Genomic DNA, 22,497 nt, shown 5'->3' with positions numbered 1-22,497 from the left:
TCTATAATCTCATGGCGCCAACTAGTTTTCAGCTTTCACCAGAGAGAGAGAGGGAGAGGGAGAGAGAGAGAGAGAGAGAGAGAGAGAGAGAGCTTACTATCTATAACAAACATAAATTACTGGACTTTATTTGTTCAACAAAGAGTCGTAGGCGTCGACTTAGAAATTCTTAAACACCAGGGCGGATGAGGAACCACCAGGAATGAAACGCTCAGCACTTGGTAGAGAGTGGTGGCCCACAGAGACAGCGGTTGTGCATGTAGGAGTAGCTCTCAATTTGCTGCAGCGGACCGCCTTGAGGGATCCTCCCGCACAGCCTGTTGTAGCTCACGTTGAAGACGGTCAGGCCCGCCACTTCAACAGCCTCCGTTGGGATGCTGCCACGTATCATGTTGTGAGAGAGATCGACGTTGTACAAGTTCTTCACTGGAAACACCACATTGGTGAGATCAAAGTCAAAGAGATTGCGAGACAGGTCGATGTAATTTAACGACTTGGACCGGTTGTTGAAGAGGTGAGACGGGTCGCCATTGAACCGGTTCCTCTGGAGTTCGACACGGTCAAAATCTATCCAGCCAAGAGACCTGGGCACGACGCCGGAAAGCTGGTTGAGTCCAAGGTAGAGCTCGGTGCCGCGAAACCGTCCGAACGACTCGGGTATAGGGCCTGTGAGCCGGTTCCGGTCGAGCCTCAGCTGCTTCAGCTTGGGCAGATCGAACAGAAACGAAGGTATCGACCCAGTAAGTTGGTTGTAGGAGAGGTCGAGAGTCTCGAGCTCTTTGAGTTGGCTGAGCCAAACGGGGATGGGGCCGGAGAAGTTGTTGAAGACGATCCTGAGGAAGGTGAGCTTGGTGAGTTTGGCGATGGCGGGCGGGATGTCGCCGGTGAGGCTTCGGCTCTCTTTGATTTGGAGCCAGACCAAGTTGGTCATCTTGCCGATCACGGGCGGGATTGTGCCAGTGATCAGATCGTTGGAGATGGAGATCATCTCCACCCAGCTCGTGTTTACATTGCACTGCACGGGCTTGAAGGCGCAGCAGTCGAAATCCAGCGTTCTGTTCAAGAGTTCTTCAAGGAGTTGCTTGTCCTCCGGGTGGCATCGGTAACGGGTTGCAGAAGCGAATGAGGAGGAGAGGGAGAGGGTGAGAAGGATTAAAAGAGAGCAGGAAAAGAAGAAGCGAGGCATTGGACGTTTCTCAGTTTGCTGTATTCCCTGCTTGGCTTTGGGGATGGGTTGAAGCAAAGAGTAAAGGAGGAGACGTTTATATTGGAATGGGAAGCTACTCGGTTCAGTCCACAGCCGTCGTTTTGTGCATCTTTTGATTTTTGGCTCGCGAATGGATTTTGAAAGGGAATGGAGGCAACGCTGTTAGTCTTCAAAAGGATGTATTGTTGACTCCACCAAACATTTCTCTTTTGATTTTCTACCTTGAATAAATCGGACCTTTTGCCTGATATCCCAAAAAGAGTCTCATCATGTTTTATGAAAAGAGATTTCAGGGTCGAATTTATGGATGAAACTGTCAAAATAGAGACATTTCAATGTTAATTTCATGGATAAGATATAAACAAAATATATTTCTTAACTCTTGCATTGACAAAGATATGTTCTGCCTATTTGACTATGGGACAGTTCAGTAATTTTGTTATACAATGGAGAACCCCGCTGGTGATGAATCTTAGAAAGCTCGCACTTCCTACCTACATGCCAGCCTTGGGAGGACACAGGGGGAGGGCATGGAGAAGTGCAGGAAGGAGGACCCTCTTTTTCTGGGATCGAACCGCTACCAGCTTCCACTAATCCGCACACAGACACGAGACTCTATAAACTGCTACCGAATGGGACTGCCTTAAAACATGGGAATCATTCTCCAATATCAAGCTAAAATTTCAGTTTTTTTACTCAGTTTTCTGACCCTTTGAGTTAGCAGCAAGTCTTCGTAGGCTTACCACCGAGGTGGCATCTCATGTGGTAAGAGGGGTCCTGTTTTAAGCCGAAGGCTCAGGTTCGAATCCCTCTGCCACATGGGGCTTAGGAGATATATGGTAGGCTTGTTGCATGTTCAAAACCCAATGGTATAGTCTTGCCTTTAAAGAAAAAACAAATGGAGGCATACCAATGGGGGGCTCCACTTGTTTGTTAAGAGCTGTTAGTGCAGGTCAACATGTGTTCGGACTAGGGGTGGCAAAATCTGACACAACCCGACCCGCCAACCCGCCTCTTAGGCGGGTTCGGGTTTGGCTTAAACGGGTTCATGTCATAAAGGGGTCGATCCGCCTAACTCGTTTATTAAACGGGTTGGGTTCATGTTAGGGGTATGTCAACCTGCCAACCTGGCTGACCCGTTTAATAAACTCTCCTTTAAGTGATGGTCTATGAAAATAGCATAAGGTTATGCTCGGTTTGTGGGTCTATTACTCACACCTCTAGAGGTTGCGTGAAATCCCCAACGGTGGAGGAGAGCTTTCTGAAAAAAGTTGACCAAGGATGAACGCAAGTTAGAATCGCCCACCAATCCTATCGAAAATCTCCAAGCCATGCGCAACAATGATCGCAAAACACCTTTGAGGCTCTACATGAATCCACAGTACCAGACATGCCATCTATGGAAGAGGAGCCTCTCAAGATCCCCCACCCGATCGAGTCAGTGGGCGTATCATATCAGTCTTTGGTGGAGCAGAAGGAAGCAGTGGCGAGCTAGCGGGGGGAGAAACTCCTTGACATAGCAAATCAGAGAGGGACTTTTCCAGGCTCATGACATGCGGAAAGCTCAGAGGAACGGGTCCTCCCGACTACTGACTACATCCACCAGAGACCAGAAGCTGCAACAAAATGCAAAGAAGAGAGATGCGAGCTTTCCAAAGGAAGGATCGACGATCTAGGTTGAAGTGTATCATCTCCATCTAGAGTCTCATACTTAGTCTACTGGGCGGGAAAGGGCTTATATGTATCCTAATGGTGATCGATCGACATCAACAACTATTGCTGAAGAGCTATCAATTATCAAGAAGGTACCTCTCCTGCATACGTCTCCCCCCCCCCCCTTCTCTCATTTGGTGTGCCATTTCTTCTGCCCCCTCCCTAGTTACATCAAAACCTTTAGTTTCACCCAAATTCCCTGGTCGGGGTTCATGAACCCGACTTGCAAACCCGTTTACCCGACCCAACCCGTTTATTAAATGGGTTAACCGGGTCGTGTCGGGTTACCCATTTAATAAATGGGTCGGGTTTGTGTTTGCCACAGCCGACCTGTTTAATAAACGGGTCGGGTTCGTGTTGAGGTATGCTGACCTGCCAACCCGCCAACCCGACCCGATTGTCACCCCTAGTTCGGACGTTTCAAGTTCAAAACTCAATGGTATGTTACCTAACTGATAGGGTCTGCCTAACCTCAGCTTGCCTGAAAAAAAAAAAGTCTTCGTAGGCTTGTTGATTAAACAATTGATCTTTGACAGGCCCCAAACAATCATAAATGCATTGTTTTAAGGAATTTTTCTTGAAAACACTTTCAAGGGTTATTTGGCTTGTTGGAAGATAAAAAATGGCTTTTGACCAAAATTAGGTGCACTCCCAACTTCAGAAAGAGTTCTAACTAATTAGGGCAATAACTTGAGCTGAGCTAACTTGGCCTTGGACTAGGGCCAGGGATGATGTTTGTTTGATTGACTGCTGCCATTCCTAGAGAAGAGCCAGGGATGGCGAAGCAGGATGGTGAGACTACTAGCCAAATGGTAGCAACTGTGCTAGGATTCATGTGAGAGGGGGGGGGGGCAAAAAGGGGTGTAGCAAAAAAAATAAAATTTGGTGTGATAGTTTGGGGTTCGGGGGCAGTGCCCCCCAAAAAAATTTTTTTAGATAAAATAAAAAATGGCTACAATTATTAATAAAAATCTATTTCATATGGACAAATCAAACTATTTTTTGTAGTTAGAGCTGGGCTAGGACTGGGCTTTTAAATTTTTTTTTTTAAACTAGACCAGGAGGTAAAACTGGGCTACAACCCAGTTCTGCCCCCCCCCCCCCCCCCAAAGCTCCACATATGGGTAGCTAATACACTTTTCTTTATCTTTTTTGAAAGAATTAGTGGCAATCTACTTGACTGCCACCATCCTCATAAACGACCAAGGCCCATTGAGTGATATGAATATCCCTCACCATTTCATTTGCCCCCGATCATGGATCTTTTGAAGTCTCTTCTCTTGTGCCCGTGTTTATCTCGGTCTGACACCTACATTCTTTCTTCTTTTCTTTACTACAGAAAGACTGATGAGGACAACATTAGAGAGGACAACATGATTGCCCACGAAGGAAAGTATTTGTTTTCTCTTCCCATACCTAATATCATGAAATTTCTTTTAGTACATTATAATATATATATATATATATATATATATATATATATATATATATATATATATATATATATATATATATATATATGTGTGTGTGTGTGTGTGTGTGTGTGTGTGTGTTGGTTGATGTAAAACCCTCACCTAGCCAAGCTAGGTAGGTTTGAGTCCTCCAAGCACGGCTTGGTCAAGAACAATAAAAAAAATTGAAGATAAACACCAAGGAAACTGTTCTTAGTATTGAAGGACATATCCTCATCTCAAAATAAAGTGGAGACAGAGGAGTTACTCCCTACATTTGTAGGGGAGGGACTCTCACAATTTGAGGGGGTTTCTATTTAATAAACCACACAAGCTCCCTCAATCCCACCAAGAATTCAGAGGAAAAAAGAGGGAGCTCGAAGGAGATTGAGAGAGGAACCACCAATTGAGCATCAATTTGGCATGTAAACTGCTCCACTTGCCCATTTTTCTGTATGAAAAATATGAAAAAAAACTCTAACAACCATGGGTTGCTAGAGTCAATTGAATCAGGGAGAGAGGAAGAAAAACTGACAGCCATGGGGTTGATGGTGTCAGTTGAACCAGAGAGAAGGGGAACAAACCGACAACCAGTGGTTGCCAGCATCCTTGGTGGAAAAAGGAAACCGACAACCATTGGTTGTCGGCATTTGTTAAATCAGAAAAAACAAAAGAAGAAGAAGAAGAAGAAGAATGTAATAACCATAATTTTTTGAGGAATTTTCATTAATTTTTGCAAATGTCTTTATATGTGATAAATTGATAATGATAACATATACTAAGTGCTATACAATAGATTATGTATTGGAATATGACTTAGAAAAAAATATATAGAGAAAATACACTCAAACGCCAATGGATCCTATCAACCCTAGTAAAAACTATTTTTCAAAAAGCACTTTTGAGAAATTAAAATTGTTAGAAAAAAAATATAACTAAGCTAGCCAAATTTTGGTTTAGAGAAATTCACATACATTTGAAAATAATTTAAGTTGCATTTAGAGTCATTTCATTTAAATTTAAATTCTAGTTTTGAAAGAATTAAAATCCAAAATATTAAATTAAATTAATTAAAAATAATTAATTAGAATAAAAAATATAATTCAATTAAATTGAATAAGAAGGTAGGAGTCCATGGGTGACCCGTCCCATCCTATCTGACACCTCCTTGTCAATTTTAAGAAATAAAAATAAACTTAAAACTTTAAATTTACAAGGGTATTAGAAGTTACCAAAAAATAAAAGAAAAAGAAAAACATGTCAACCTTGCTTGCCAAGCTACATGTACATCTATTTATAGAATTCAAAAGGGTAGTAAAATCTCAAGGGGCATCCCAACCTAAATGGGACTCTAGGCTAAATGACTCCCACACTCTCAACCTAATTGGACATCTACTATAATCTCAACCTAGATGGGACTCTAGGTTGGGTGGCTGCCAAAATCCCAGCCTAGATCAAACTTTAGGCTAGGGGTCTCCTTTGGATTAGATCTTTCTTCTGGTTGGATCAGAGATTTAGGGTGATTTATAACAGGTGATAGCTTTTGCAAGAAGTGTTATTTTAAGTCAATTCAAAATTGTGTAGTTGTCTTATTGCATTTTATTTTGCTTGTTTCATCTTGAGACTGATGGTTGATCTTCTGTAAGACCTTCCACTTTGAATGACTATTCAATAAACTGAGGAGACTCTCATGTGAAATAAGATTCATGTTTCATCTTGAAACGGCAAGACCCTTCAATCTTAAATGGCTTAATATTAAGTTAGGGAATGAAGAACAACTGGCAATGCATAATCTTTTTAATAAAATTTTGAATATTGACTTAGAGCAAGCTAAGATAAAAATATATCTTGCATTGTTTCCTAAAACAAATAAAAAAAATCAGGAGTTAGAAAGTTTGTTTTAAGAAATTGCTTCACGATAAGCTTAACCAAAAAAGGTCAAATTAAGTCATGCCATCATGCATCAGCATGTCATGATGTCATATGCCTTTTTTTTTGCATGTTACTAACCAAATTTCTTGTATGTGACATAATTCTTAGTTGCCCAATTGTCCTATTAGGAAAGCCTACCTAGTCCTATATTAGGATCATCCCATAGATAGTTGAATTTAGGTCTATAGGTTGTCTCACAGACTTATAGAGCAGTATGAATCTTGGAGATGGGTGCAGTCAATCCAGAACACATTTTCTAAAGTGAACTAATGGCTTTTCTGTGGAGAAAACAATCAATGCATTTTAAAATGGTTTGATCAATTGAGTCAAATGTGTTTAGAATAAAGTTTGTCACACAAGTCACCTTTTCAAAATAGCTTTCAAAAGCCTTCCCATTTATGGGCAATCTTTTGCTCGTAGGCACTTGTTCTGTTTTGTAAATCCGACCTCACACAGCAAGACCTTCCACTTTGAATGGTGAACAACATGAAAGACCATTGTGTGGAATAAGATGTTAGCTTTAACTTGTTTAAATTGACCTCGCTCGTCAAGACCTCCAACTGATAGGCATAGGGCATGAGAGACCCTTGCGTAAAGCTATGCATATGCTAAAAGTACTACATACAACCCAATGCCTATTTATCAAATGTTCTTTTGAAAAGATTTCATGATTATCAAGCTTTTCAAAATTGTCTTTCATCTTCTAAAATATGTGTGTCTACTTCTTTATCATTAACCAAGCTTTATACACTCGATAACAAAAAGGGCCATCTATAAACACCCCAATTTTGGCCAATCATATTCGTATAGATTTTGTCCAAATGTTTGCTTTCTCAAAACATTGATTTCTATTATCTAAAACTATTGGATCTTCTTCAAGTAAATTTTTGACCAATAAAATGAAGTTTTCAAGTTTTTTCCTTAACAAAAAGTTTAAGTAGACATTATAAGCTTCTAACACACCAAAAAATCACCTTAAATGGATGCTTGGATCAAAAGTTTTGGTCAAAACAAGGTGTCTTGTCAAAATGGATCTAACCCAAATTTAAATTTTCAGGTCAAAAACCATTTTGTAAGGACGACAACCATGGTTGTCAAGCCAATATTTGGACATTGATTTCGATAAAGATCCAGACTCATCTTGTTTGGATAAAAACCTAGGTTGTCATCCCAATTATTGGATATAGATTTGGATCTCAAGTTGCTATCTTGTTGTCTTAAAAGTCGTTTGAACCTCAAAATTACCATTTTGGGCTTAACTTGCATTTTGAAGGCATTTTGGACCTGAAAACTTGCCAAAAACTCATAAAGTCATCTTAAAACCTTTCTAAATCTCATAACTTAGCCTCTAAGAGTTACCAAATATGATTTCTTAATAAGAGCTTGTCACATCATTCTCCTGGCCAATAAGCTCATGCATGACATGTGAATTTAGATCTTTTGGCATTGAAAGCCTTAAACCTAGGTCAACAACCCAGTCCTACACCTATAAATAAGGGTCCAACCCCCACAATCCAACATCTATCATCTTTAGGTCTTCATATCTTGATTCTACAAGATTGATTTCAACTTAATAACCCATACATGGAGCTTGAATCGTACCCGTGAATCTAGATTTTCATCTTACCCAGTCTTCTAGAGCCTTTGCCGCGACGAAGCTCTGTTTGTGTATCATGATGCTCATCATCATCGTAGAAAGGGCTACCTAAGCGTGAGATTTGTACCCATAAATTATTTAGAATTTATTAGCTATTTTATTTAATCTAAGTGTGGATTTGTGTAACAGTTACAATATTGTTTGTTTTAGATATTTTTTTATTCTTAGCGGTGTATTTACACCATCAACCTTGAATTTTTCATAGGATTGCACACAAGGTAGTGGTGTTGTATGCTAAAGCTAAGATTGCGAGGAGTTGACGTTCTTGGCGAGGTTGATACCTTCTCATCGAAAAAAGAAATATGCTCGACTTATGGAGTAGAGATCCTATATATTTTTCAATTAATCTACATTTAGTTCAAAAACCAAATCTTTGTCAAAACCCTATCAAATCCACATGTTCACAACATATATACCATTAAACTATGTGTGTTTAACATAGATGGATTTACCCTGTTAAAATAACTAAAATATCCTAAAAAGAATGGTATATTTTTAAATGCGTGATAACTTTTTTAGGCATTATAGGTCATTTGACGGGAATTGAAAAGTCAAACACCATATTTTTATGGGTACTTTACTTATTTTAATAAGATTGAATTGATCTAATGATAAATATAATTAGTTTAATGTTAGATTAACTATATATAAATTTATATATGTTTTGAAAGGCAACCCTTGAACCCAAGAAAGTCCAAAATTTATAACCATGATGATTGGATAATATTGTTTTTGTAAGTTTCTCATCAATGGGATTCTACATAATGGATTTTTATTATTGATTTAATTAGATGCTTACTTTAGATTATGATATTTTAATATTTAGGTGTGATTTTTGAAGTATTAAGAATTAACAATCCACAATATTGTATTGTAAAAATTTAAATGCATATTATGAGCCATTGACTTTTTGTATTTTAATAAACATGTTTAGATATGACTATCACCGATTGTAAATTTTGGACTTCTCTTTGGTTGAACAATCCCCTTCTTAATTTTGTGGGTGTGTGTGTGTGAGCGCAGACATTCATATAACTTAATCCAAATAGCCCTATGCATTTTCTTTTAAGGGTATGAATAAGATGGACCCCCTAGAGCTCATAAAATTGTGAATACGATTGGTCTGTTGTCCCAATTCACGGTAACTAATCCAATTCGTGTGTTTCTTTCAAAAAAAATCCGAGGCCGACCTTCAGAATGATCTTGATTCTTTGATGTTGTAGCTGACGTTGGAATGAGTGTACCCACAATCGACGACTCCTTGGCCAAATCGTTGATTAACCGAGATCAGTCTCATGGGCTAGGTGATCACACTGATTTTCTGTGAGAATCATCAGATCGTAAACTTGGCGATATATTGCCTTTGTACTATTTTTTTTTTAAAGGCAAGCTGAGGTTAGACGTGATGAGTTGTGGAGCTTGATTTATAGTTTTTGCCCTTTCAGAAGGGGGTCCGGTAGTCAAGGGTTTCTTGCAAAAGGCGAGTATTGACTATACTGAGACATTCTCCTTCGTGGTAAAATTGACCATCATTAGAATGATTCTCAGTATTGTGGTTGTAGAAAACTTCTACCTAAAGCAGTTGGATGTGAAAACTTCTTTTCTTCATGGAGATTTAGGGGAGGAGATTTATATGTTGCAGCCTGAAGGTTTCAAAAGCAAAGGTAAAGAAGACTTGGTGTGTAAACTGCAAAAGAGCATATATGGCTTAAAGCAAGCTCCAAGACAATGGTATAAAAAGTTTGACAATTTCGTGTGTAACTGTGGATGAACCATTGTTGTTATTATAAGAGCTTTGGTGAGTCTTACATTATTTTGTTTTTTTATGTAGATGGCATGCTTGTTGCAGGTTCGAGCATGAAGGAAATCAACATACTTAAGTGGAAATGGTCAAAAGAGTTTGAGATGAAGGACTTAGGCTCAGCAAACCAGATTCTTGGTATGCAGATCACTTGGGATAGAGAGAAGGGATCTTTAAACCTATCACAAGAAAAATACATTGAAAATATTTTAAAAATGTTTGGAGTTCAAGATGCAAAGCCTAAAAGCACACCGTTGGGAAGTCACTTCGAACTCTCAAAGGAGCAGTCACCAAAGATAGACGAGGAGCGAGAGAAAATGACTAAGGTCCCATATGCCTCAGCCGTTGGCAGTCTCATGTATGCTATAGTGTGCACCAGATTGGACATTGCTCATGCAATGGGAAGTGGATATTGAGGTATCTGAAGAGGACATCAGGCATGTCACTTTGTTTCAGTAGGAGCTTGCAAGGTTTTATAGATGCAGACCTTGGTGGATACGTTGACAGACAGAAGAACACTTCTGGATATGTGTTTACACTTGGTAACACCGTGATCAGTTGGATGTCAAGACTTCCAAAATGTGTTGCCCTCTCAACCACAGAAGCTGAATATATTGTTACTTCTGAGGTCGGAAAGGAGATTGTGTGGTTGAAGAATTTTCTAAAGGAGATTGGCAAGGAACATGACATAAGTGTTCTCTTCAGTGACAGTCAGAGTGTTTTGTGCCTTACAAAGAATCCAGTATTTTATTTAAGGACAAAGCACATTTAATTGAAGTATCATTACATTCGAGAGAAGATAAATGATGAGACATTATCATTAGAGAAGATCCTTGGTGCCGAGAATCCAGAAGACATGTTGACAAAGGATGTAACCACTAATAAACTGTGGTTGTGCATTGTCTCAGTTGGACTCCTTCATTGAGCATGAGAGAGAGTTGTCGTCCCAAAGATGCAGAGAAGAGTTTGAGAATACAAGATAGATGAAGATTTTTTTTTTTGTATCAGTCTTCAAGTGAAAGGTTGATGAGTTGTGAAACCTAATTCATAATTTTTGCCCTTTTAGAAAGGGGGTCTGGTCTGGAGGCTCTCCCTTGACGTGGGTCTTAAATTTTTTCTTGGGCTTATGTGTGAAACCTCATTTTTTATGAATCAGACCTGATTTGGTTAGGGTTAGGGTTGTCGTCTTTGCCTTGTATAAATTCTCTATTTTCTTTCTCTCTCTTATAACAATCAAAAAAGAGCAATAAGATTTTTTTTGTGCAGTCATAGTTTTTTATTCTCTTTCAAATTTGAAAAGAGCTCTGTGTTCTTTCTGTGTTTTGTTTGATTATTCTTATTCTTTGTTTTCTTTGATTGTTTTTTTCTAGCGGTTTTCCTGATAAGGCAAATGCAACGCCTCAACACAAATGGGTAGAGAGACGTTCATCGAGAGTCCTTGTATTTGAGTGAGAGAGAGAGAGAGAGCATTGTGTGAAAGCATTAATGGGTCGAGAGACGTTCATCGAGTCAATGGTGGCTATTACTATTTACCTCGTGACACATTACAAAATTAAATTGTTTATAATTTATTAATAAAAAAAGTAATATTAGTATAAATGTAAAATGAAAACTAAAATTAAACGTGAAAAAATGAAAGTGGTTTATATATATTCAATTTTTACTTAACACAGCAGTCGAAAAAACCTACAGCTGTGACAGCATTATACGGAGCCAACAGTTACAAAGTGCAGGCCCTCCATGAAATGCTGCCAGCATACACAAAACGACGCTCTCTCTAGTGGGACACTCTGACAGGACACTGGCATCAGACAAAAAAAACTCTCCATCTATTTTCACCCGTGAGCTGGTAACCAAGGTTGTCTACTAGAAAAAAGAGCCAAAAAAAAAAAAGAGAAAGAAGGTAGGGTTTGGGGTCTTCAAATCTTACCATGCGGGTAAGATCCACTCGTCAAATATATATAACAGTAATGGAAGAAGATTTGACTTGAGTGAAATTCAGGTTGTTGAGACACACAAGATTCCACCGCTTTTGGTCAGGTCTTATTTGGCGGACCACAGGCAGAACTGAAGACGAAGGAAAAAAGAGATTGGGCATACCCAAAGCCACAATAAAAAGTAAAAACATAAAAGAAAGAAAAGAAAGAGAAAAAATGCAAGTGTCTGTGGAATTAGACCAAAGAGCAAACCAGCAGAGAAAAGTCAAAGATCATGCAGTATTATAAAAGAACAAAAGGCACTTGCATCATTCCTTCAACCTTTCCCAACCCAAAATTGATCGAAAGAGCGTAGGGAGTTACAGAATCCATGTCTCGCTTCCTCTTCTTCTCCTTCTTCTTCCTCCTCGTCCTCTCATTCTCATCAGCCTTCCGATGGAGATGCCATACGGAAGATGAGCAGATCATTCGTGAGATCTATGCTGCAATTAACCGGACTCTCGATGTGGATTGCTGTCGCATGTGGCATATCTTTGACTGCAATCCAAACACCAGCGAGGTGTACTCAGTAAATTTAGCATACAGTGATTTCTCAGGCAACATCCCAGATGCCATCGGCAAAATGACCAACATACAGTCTCTCAGGATTTACAAGATGCCAAATCTACATGGAGAAATCCCGGCATCCATCTCCAATCTCATCAATCTCAATTCCCTTACCATCAGCTGGACCAATGTGTCCGGCCCCATACCGGGTTGGCTGCACCAACTAACCAACCTACAGTCCATCGACCTCTCGTTCAACCAACTCACCGGTTCCATACCACCCTTCCTGGCCGAGTTCCCCGGTATAACATGGTTACGCTTGGACAGGAACCGACTCACTGGGTCGATACCAGAGTCGTTCGGCCGGTTCAGGTCGAGCACTCTAACCCTCCTGCTCGGCCACAACGAGCTCACTGGCGTGGTGCCTAAGTCTCTCGGAGATGTCGATTTTGATCGCATTGAGCTCCAGCACAACTTCCTGATCGGTGACCCATCTCATCTCTTCAACAACCGATCCAAGTCGATCTGGATCATTGATCTGTCGCGGAATTTCTTCGATTTCGACATGACAAACATCGTCTTCCCTACTCAGAAATTGTGGGGCATGGATCTCTCACACAACATGATAAGAGGCAGCATACCCGTCCAGATTCTTGAGGTCACCAGCTTGAACAGATTCAACGTGAGCTACAACAGGCTCTGTGGGAAGATCCCACAAGGTGAGAGGCTGCAAGGGTTGGATGCCTCGGCATTCATGCACAACCGCTGCCTATGCGGGCCTCCACTCTCCGTCCAATGTTGAGCCTGGCGGTGATCAATCGTTTGATCTCCTCTGGGTTCTTAGTAGAATAATAATGAATAAAAGTTATATGCGGTATCAACATAAGCAAACAAGTTTGGTTACCATCATTAGAGAAGGGCTAAAAGGTGGAAGGATCGGTCTTCTTACGGCCCACAATCAAGAAAAGATGTCCCCAGTGGAGAACATCAGTCGTAACCATGTTATGCGGTTTGCATTGTCCGGTCACTTGAACGTTGTAGCGAAAGCTTTATCTGTCCTATGTGATATATCTGCATGTTTTTTGCTTTTTTTGTTTTTCTTGTAAGAAATTATCTCTTTACTTTGTGCTGTTTTGACATGAAACTACGACTCGACTCTTTTTCAATTGTGAATTTTTGGGGATTGATTTGTTGCTTGATTCACAATAATCATTCACATAATTTGACTGCTTTAGTGGGAGGGAGTGCATGTTGGCTTATTCTTTTTAAGAAGTGCTGACGAAGATGGCTGGCTTCGGAGCACACGGATTTTACTGTCACGCGGTTTCAGCCGTCTCCTTGGACTTACAAGTCACTTTTAGTGTTGACTCTTAAGAATATCAATTACTCTCTCCCATTTTTTATTACAGCTCTAAGAGATATTTTTTCTAAAAAAATAGCAATTTGATAGGCAAAGATAAACCCCTTCGTTGAGGTGGACCCGACTCCTCTGTCTCTTCTTCTTTTCCTTCTTTTTTTTTTTTTTTCCTTCTCCATCTCTTGTTTCTGTTTTTTTCTTTTCTTTTCTTCCCCTCCTTCACCTTGTCTCTCCCTCTATCTCTTCTTCTTCTATATTTGAACAATGTAGCAAAGCATTATAATGTAAGAAGTTTAATTTGGTGCATTTTCAGTTTATCATGATATATTTACAGTTATTTTTTAATTTTTCAAAAATTCCTGCAAAACCGACTTAAATGGCAAAAAATGTTGATATTAGTGATCATGGTTTTAAGCCAAATGCTAAGTTGGATGGGTTCTTTACTTATTGCCATTTTCAGAAATATGTTGAATACACCCATGCTTCAACCCATCTACCTCCCAGGTAGTGGACAATCCTGCTCCTGTCGTTCAGGTACATCATAAAACTTGTCAATAATCTATTATAATCTGACCATAATACCATTTTAGTTGCTAAATAAACTGACCTTTTGGCATTTTGAACGGTTCACATCAATGTGCCCTTCCTCTTGAACTAGTTATCCACCCAACCACTTCACCTCTGACATTATCCAATTTTCTATTTTGGGATGCCCCCACACTTTAATTTTGAGCTTGGACATGACTTTCACTAACGTCATGTCATCTTCAAAACGAGTCATGTTGTTCACTAGCGACCTTGTTGCGATCAACTTGGATCGGCCCTAAGTCGATCCAAAGGCCCATGATTTCTAGGGTGATTGTTTTTTTTAGTCCAGGACGGGACTAATATGTTGTCGTTCCATATGATGCTGCTCTATTCCCGGTGCAATCAATTGGGGCCAGGCCAGCTTGTGGCCCTTCCTGTCCACATTAGCTTGCATGGGGCCCATGCCGAGTGTTGAAGAGGGGATACAAAGCAATTGTGGTGGCAGACACATGGCAAATGAAGCACATGCATATTAAAGGCCCAAAGGTGACAAAAGATGAAGCAATTTTTACACTATTACTTAAAAAAACAGTTCTCCTTATTAGAATGGAGCAAAATTCTGATTTTTGAGTGTGGGCTAGAGACATGAAAAAGTTAGGATTCAAATTTCAAACATAAACTCTCAAAAGTTTAAAAGTTATAACTGATGCAAGACAAACCAATTTTTGTTGTTACCAGGAAACTAGGTCAAAACTAGGTTCACTTGTCTAAATTGAGTTCAAGGAGAGACTGAGGCTAAGCTAAAGGATTGGGTCGACTTACTAGGGTCAAGTAGGCGGACTGGGGAAGGTCTACCACAGGTTGTATGGTTGGATGGTCAACTGAAAGTTGGATTCACCAAGGTTGAGTCTGAGTCACCAATTGCTTGAAGTTGGGCAACATCCTAAGTGCTCATGGTTGGACAACCTACTAGAAGTCCAGACTCTAATGGTTATAGCCCTAGAGCACAAGACAGAGAGAGCCTAGGGACCAAGAGAGAAGAGAGAGATTAAGAGAGATGTTTTTTAGAGAGAGGGTCAAACTTGAAAGAGAGTGAAAGAGCAACTTCAATTCATTTATTATGCCATACACTGTAGAATTAGCCATTATATATATAGGCTAAAATGAACCTCAAAATGGCTACACAAAATGCAAGAAAAATTAATTTAGAACATGCCTAAAATAGATAAACCTATTCTTAGATGGAACTTTTCTTGGCTTATCAATGGAGAACCCAATTCACAAGATCTGTTTGGTTTTCCAAATTGCATTAAGGAGAGAACCCAAAAAGTTGCACAGTTCCATGGGGAGGCCTTCAACAAGGGTGTGTGAGAGTCCCTGGGCCATTTACCGTGGTTGGGGTGCCAAAAAGAGTTGGGCTCTCTTGGTGTCCTTGGCCAATGAAAGGAGGGATGTCCCCCCAAATGGGTCCCACTTGCAATAAAGACCACATAAATGGGGAGGGCGCCTTTGGCATGGGTCCCACCTTGATGAGGTGACTGTAATGCTGAGGTGGCTTGCAATGTTGATGTGGCGATACTTGGCATGGGTCTCACTTTGCTGAGATAACATGACCTACATCAGATAAAACTTGGGTCTAAGATCCAGATCGATTATAGTTGGATCTATGTATAAGATTTGAACCCTTAGAGTTGGGTATAGGTCTTTCACAATAGAATTCTCTTTGATTGATTGGTGCAATGGGTTCAAAGCAGAGTTTTTCGAGATTTTTGTTTGCAACATCCCCTCCTCTTGAGATTTGCCTAGCCAACTAGGCAAGTTTCTCTTCAAAGGTTGTCGTCAATCTCTAATGTTGATGTGATTCTTCGTATTGTTTGGCAGACTATCTTCCAACCTTTAACATTGTGTGGCACTAGTGCGTAACACACGAGTCATCTGCACTTGTGAGCCTCTAGAGAGGGGAGCTCACTTCGTCCATGGTGGATCCATTTGTGATTTTCACTCAAATAAAAATTAGTGAATGAGTTTAATCCAAACACTATGAGTCGCACTCCCAAGATGGTCTCCTCCTTGTTGGTGCTTTCATTGAGATGTGGACTCAAGTCTTTTGCAATAGCAATCGTGCTTTCATGTAACTCCACTTCATCTCTTGTTATTTGTCTATATATTAAGGTCACACCCCTACACCTATCCTTCTCAATTGTCTAGACAAAGTCTGACTAGGGTAAGGGACTTAGGCTCAATGGACTTAAGTTAAGTAACTCAGGTTGGTTCAAACAGACTTGGGAAAAAAATTGGTTCACTCAAAAGATGCAGCAGAAAAATTAAAAAAAATTTAGGCTTATTTTAGACACCTTAGGAATGGTTAGGTAAAAAAAATCAAGGTCAAAGGTCACTAAAATATAGTGATATGGTTTTTTAAAGTTAAGTGAAAATTCAGGAAGGTGCAGGATAGACTGGATTTGGGTACTGACAAGCTAAACTAAAAAATTGAGTTCTTTGTACTGAAATCTCAACAAACAACAAAATTTGGTGGGTGGGCTAGAGACCCTCTGAAGAACCTTGAGTCCAAATTTCAGAACTAGATTCATCACGATTTGGGCTAGAGGATTTTTTGAAGTTGAAGGGTTTTGGGTTTTATAGAATGCAAGTAAGATTCACTAGAGTTTAGGTATGCTATTGATGTACTTGCAAGGGTTGGGGATAAGCTTGGTTCTAGTTAGTAAGGTGTGCTATTATTTTGATGCCATATGCAACCAGTAGAGACCTCAACAAAAATATTTGGAAGGCTCCTTCCACCTTCAAAAACTAGAACTCTCACTGGATAATTACAAAGCCCTTAGATCTTCACCCCACGTTTGGGTTTTCCAACAACTCTTTTAATAGGCGCTTACTCCATAGGGATAGGAACATTCAAGCAGTAAGCCTAAAAGTGAAGATGATTTGTGATTGAAAAGGCTTCCACCATCCATCCCGTGAGGCAAGCATGCAAGAGGCTTCCACCATCTATCCCTTGAAGCAAGCAATCAAGAACATGAGTGATCAATAGAGCATGGCCATACTCTGTTGTCAGTTGTTTCTTAAAGTGATGACCCTCATTCAATTGGGCTAGAAAACCATACTGCCACATCATCATCACTAACACAAACAACAACATGATTTCTATCCTACCGCTTGACACAACATGGTGACCTTGGTGTTGTGCACAACCACAATGGCTTGCGCTTTTGGTGAGCTTCTCTCATGTTGTGGCTGCATTTTCAAAAGGTACACCAATGAAGATCAACCATGTACAACATTATGAAATCTTCACTATATAGGGGACACATGTTAGCAAGCTCTCCTCCCGGGTCAAATGGGGAGTTGACACATACATCATCAATTTTTACAAATTTCAAATTACAAGACTCATATTGCCTAATTTGTCTATCTTCATTGCAAGTCACAAAAAACTCCTCAATAAGGTGAATTTCATCTAATGCTGGTTCATTTGAGCAGAGAAAATAAGGTTCTAACTGGACCTTTAATTTGACATCCTTTAAGGGAAACAAATCAACCAACTCCCCTTTGGAACTAGGGAACACTAAAATTTTATCGTTCATTTTGCCGAGGTGCGCTCGAGTTGCAACTTCGGGACTCAAATTTTTTGCTTCTTTTAATAAAGTTATGAAGTCCATAGGAAGGGTGGTTGTGATCTCCTTTGTGAGCTACAAATGAAGGTGGCACGTGTCGACTGCAGGTGGTCCCTCAGCAAAATCAATAAAGGTTGCCTCTTAATTCTCATCTATGAGAATTTGATCCATTCTCACATATTCACTCTCCTCATTGTAAATGTCACCACCTCTTATAGAATATTGTAACTCGTGTTGGATGGATCGTATACCCACTTTGAGTTATTACACCAAGTTGAGGGCTCGTCGAAGGTTGGCTTCAAAATTAGCCACTCAAACACCACTGACTTTGTCGTTGGTACTCTTGGCAAACCGATTGGCGATTTTAGGATCCATCATTGGAGTTGTTTCTCAAAATGTAGAGGAATAAAAGATCATTTGTTTTGATACCAATTGTTGTATGTTTGGGCCTACAAGTTAGGTCTGGGTTCAAACCTAGGTTAAGTTAACTTAGTTAGAAAAGAGAGTCGCTTTCAGGTTGTTCTGATAGAGGTTGAGAGAAAATTTGTTTCACTCAAACTACTGCAAAAAAAAATCTGAAATGGTAGGACAAGGCTCTAGAAACATAGAAGAAGGTCTTGTCAAAATTTTAGGGTCTAACTCCACTGGTTTGAGAGATATGAACTTAGGAAGAGAAGATAGAGTTTAAGTTCTAGACAAGGTCAGAACTGGACTTTGACTTTGGCTGGTTATACTAGAAAAATTAGTTCCTCCTGGAATAAAGAAAAATTTTGACTTTTGGAGGGTAGGTTGGGAACACATTGGAAAAGTTATGGTTCAAATTTCATATAAACTCTTAGGGGTTCGGGAGTAATGATCGATGCAAGACAGACAAATTTTTGTTGTTAAGAACAAACATAGAATAGGCAATATGGATTCACTTGGCTAAGGTGAGCTCAAGGAGAGGCTAGGGTTGAGCTAAAGGGTTTGGTCGACTTACTAGGGTCAAGTAAGCTGGATAGGGAAGTCCTACCATAGGTTGCAAGGCTCGATGGTCGATTGGAGGTTGGATACATTGAGGTTGAGTATGAGCTATAGATTGCTTGAGGTATGCTACATGAACTAGGAGCCACCTATTGCTTCAGGTATGCCACATGAACTAAGACTTGGGAAGCAACCTAAGTCCTCTTGGTTGGATGACCTATTAGAGGTCTGGATTCTAATGGCTTAGAGTCCTAGAGCAAAAGATAGAGAGAGGGACTAGGGGCCAAGAGAGAAGATAGAGAGGGAAACGATTTTTAGAGAGATAGAGGAACAAATTTGAGAGAAAGAGTGAGAGAAACTTGAATTCATTTAGCATGTCATACACTAAATAATGAACCCCTATATATAAAAGCTAAAATGAGCCTCATAATAGCTACACATAATACAAGAAAAATTAATTTAGAAGAAGCCTAAAATAGATAGACCTATTTTTAGAAGGGACCTCCCTTGGCTCATTTATAGAGAGCCCAATTCACAAGATTCATTTGAGCTTTCAAAGTCCATTAAGGAGGGAACTCAAAGGGTTGCACAGTTCCATGGGGAGTTATTCAAGAGGATTGTACGAGGGCCTAGGCCATTTACCATGACTGGGCACTGAAAGAGGTGGGCCTTCTTGGTGTCCTTGGCTAATGAAAGGAGGGACACCTCTGCATGCGGGTCCTATTTGCAATAAAGACCACATAAATGGGAAGGGTGTCCTTGGCATGAGTCCCACCTGGCCAAGATGGCTTGCAAATTTGATATGATGACATTTGGCATGGGTCTCACTTGGTTGAGGTGGACTGCATCAGATGAACCTTAGGTCTTAGATCTGGATCATCTATACGCGAAACAATTTGCAACATTTAAATGCTTGGAGCTAGGTCGGGTTCTTCTACACTAGGATTCACTTTGATTGACTGGTGTGGTGGGTTCAGAGCAGGATCCTCAAGCTTTTGGTCTGCATTATTTCCCTACTACTATATCAAGCGTCCCGACACTTGCATTTGTGTTTGTCTTCTTTGCTCATAGCCAATCCGAATTCGACTGCTTGATGAAGAAGAAAGGAAATCCAAAGGAGCTTTCCTATCCCACAGTCATCGAGTACACATTATGGAATGGTTAAGATGAAAGTGTTAAACACCCTTGCAATTAATGAATTTATGTTGATGTCTTTCAAAGTTCTTGCATGTTACTAACCAAATTTCTTGCATCTGACATAATTCTTAGGTGCTCAATTGTCCTATTAGGAAAGCCTACGTAATCTCTGTAAATAGTTAGATACTAGGGCTATAGGTTGTCTCACAGACTTATAAAGCAGTCTGAATCTTAGAGACGGGTGCAGTCTAGCCAAAACACATTTTCTAAAGTGAACTAGTGTCTTTTCTTTAAAGAAAAAAGTCAATGCATTTTAAAATGGTTTGATCAATTGAGTCAAATGTCTTTAGAATAAAGTTTGTCACACAAGTCACATTTTCAATATATCTTTCAAAAGTCTTTCCTTTTACGTGCAACCTTTTGCCCGTAGGCACTTGATATGTTTTGTAAATCCGACCTCATACAACAAGACCTCCCACTTTGAATGGTGAATAACATGAAAGACATTTTTGTGGGATAAGATGCTAGCTTTAAGCTTTTTAAAATTATCTTTCATCTTCTAAAATCGGTGTGTCTACTTCTTTATACTGAGCTTCACACGCTCAATAACAAAGAGGAACATCTATAGACACACTAATTTTGGCCAGTCATATTTGCATGAATTTTGTCCAAATGTCTGTTGTCTTAAAACATAGATGTCGCTTGTCTAAAACTGTTGGATCTGCTTTAAGTAAAATTTTTACCAATAAAATGATGTTTTCAAGTATTTTCCTTAAAAAAAAAGTTAAAGTATACGTCATAAGCTTCCAACACACCAACAACCACCTTAAACGGATGGTTAGATCAAAAGTTATGGTCAAAACAAGATGTCTTGTCATAATGGATTTGACCTAGATATGAATTGTCAGGACCAGATCTATTTTGTAATGACGACAACCTTTGCTGTTATTCCAATATTTAGACCTTGATTTGCATCCAGATTCAAACCCATTTTGTTTGGATAATAACCTGTTATCGTCCCAATGATTGGATCTCAAGCTTGTCTTGTTGTCCTAAGTGTTGTTTGGACTTTAAAATTATCATTTTGGGCTCAGATCGCATTTAGAAGGCATTTTGGAACTGAAAACTTATCAAAAACTCATAAACTCACCTCAAAACCTTCATAAATCCCACAACTTAGCCTCTAGGACTTACCAAATCTGATTTCTTAGCCCCTAAGCTATATCATTTTCCAATAAGAGCTTGCCATGTCATTCTTCTGGCCAATCAGATCCAAGCTTCTGCATGACATATGAATATAAATCTTTTGGCATTTGAAGCCTTAAACCTAGGTTTAGGACCCAGCCTACAACTATAAATAAGGGTCCAGCCCTTCCAATCCAACACCTATGATCTTTAGGCCTTCATGCCTCGATTCTACAAGATTGACTTCGACTTAATAACTCATACCTAGAGCCTGAACCGTATCCCTAGATCTTGATCTTCGTCTCACCCAGACTTTTAGAGCCTCCACCGAGGCGAAGCTCTATCTGTCATCACGTTCATCATCATCATAAGAAGGGTTACCTAAGCGTGAGTTTTGTACTATTTTGCATTTATTTGCTATTTTATTTAATCTAAGTGTGTGATACCATATTGTTTGTTTTAGATATTTTTTGAGTCTTAGCATTGTATTTGCACCATCAACCTTGACCTTTTCATACGATTTCATACAAGGTACGTGGTGTTGTACGCTAAAGCTAAGATCACGAGGAGTTAACGTTCCTAGCGAGGTTGATACCTTCTCATCGAAAATGAAATATGCTTAACTTACAAAGCAAAAATCTCATATGTTCTTCAATTAATCCAGATTAAGTTAAAAAACCAAAGCTTTGTCAAAACCCTACCGAATCCACATGTTCACAACATATATAACATTAAACTATTTATATTTAACATGGATGAATTTAACCCCGTTAAAATAACTAAAATACCCTCAAAAGAATAGTATTTTTTAAAATGCAAGATAACGTTTTTAGGCATTATGGGTCTTTTTAAACTTTTAGGGAATTGAAAAGTCAAACACCTTATTTTATAGGTATTTTAGTTATTTTAATAAGATTGATTCCATCCAATGATAAATAAAATTAGTTATATATATATATATATATATATATATATATATATATATATATATATATATATATATATATATATATATATGTGTGTGTGTGTGTGTGTTTATGGGCAACCGTTAACCCAAAAAAGTCCAAAATTTATAACCAATGATGATGGGATAAAATTGTTTCTCTAAATAGTAGGTTTCTCATCAATATGGTTCTATATATTGGATTTTTATTATTGATTTAATAAGAAGCTTACTTCAGATTACGATTTTTTAATATTTAGGTGTGATTTTTGAAGTACTAAGAATTAACAGTCCACAATATTGTATTATAAAATTTTAAATGCATATTATGAGCCATTGACTTTTTATATTTGAGAAAACATGTTTAGATGTTATAAAATCTTGGTGTCAAGCATATACCTTACTGAATAAATTATAAAACACAAATATAAGATCTGATTGATGGGACATTTGGGGTAGAGTTGTTTGCTTATCACCTATTGTAAATTTTGGACTTCTCTTTGGTTCA

General features: G+C 39.1%; 2 protein-coding genes across 2 annotated transcripts; one reads left to right on the top strand and one right to left on the bottom strand.

Moving 5' to 3' along the window:
• Positions 1-99: 99 nt before the first annotated feature.
• Positions 100-1,321, bottom strand: LOC149827948 (polygalacturonase inhibitor 2-like). Its single transcript, XM_090018298.1, has one exon. It carries the CDS (start codon positions 1,184-1,186, stop codon positions 212-214), a length of 975 nt encoding a protein of 324 aa, XP_089874424.1. The 5' UTR covers positions 1,187-1,321; the 3' UTR covers positions 100-211.
• Positions 1,322-12,068: 10,747 nt separating this feature from the next.
• LOC149827947 (polygalacturonase inhibitor-like) lies at positions 12,069-13,046 on the top strand. The gene has a single exon (XM_090018609.1). It carries the CDS (start codon positions 12,069-12,071, stop codon positions 13,044-13,046), a length of 978 nt encoding a protein of 325 aa, XP_089874735.1.
• The last annotated feature ends 9,451 nt before the right edge of the window (positions 13,047-22,497 follow it).

This window comes from Nuphar pumila, chromosome 10 (genome assembly GCF_984573655.1).
Source record: "Nuphar pumila chromosome 10, dmNupPumi1.hap1.1, whole genome shotgun sequence".
NCBI lineage: Eukaryota > Viridiplantae > Streptophyta > Magnoliopsida > Nymphaeales > Nymphaeaceae > Nuphar > Nuphar pumila.
The sequence above is the reverse complement of the archived record's forward strand: the minus strand, read 5'-3'. Positions and strand labels throughout refer to the sequence as shown.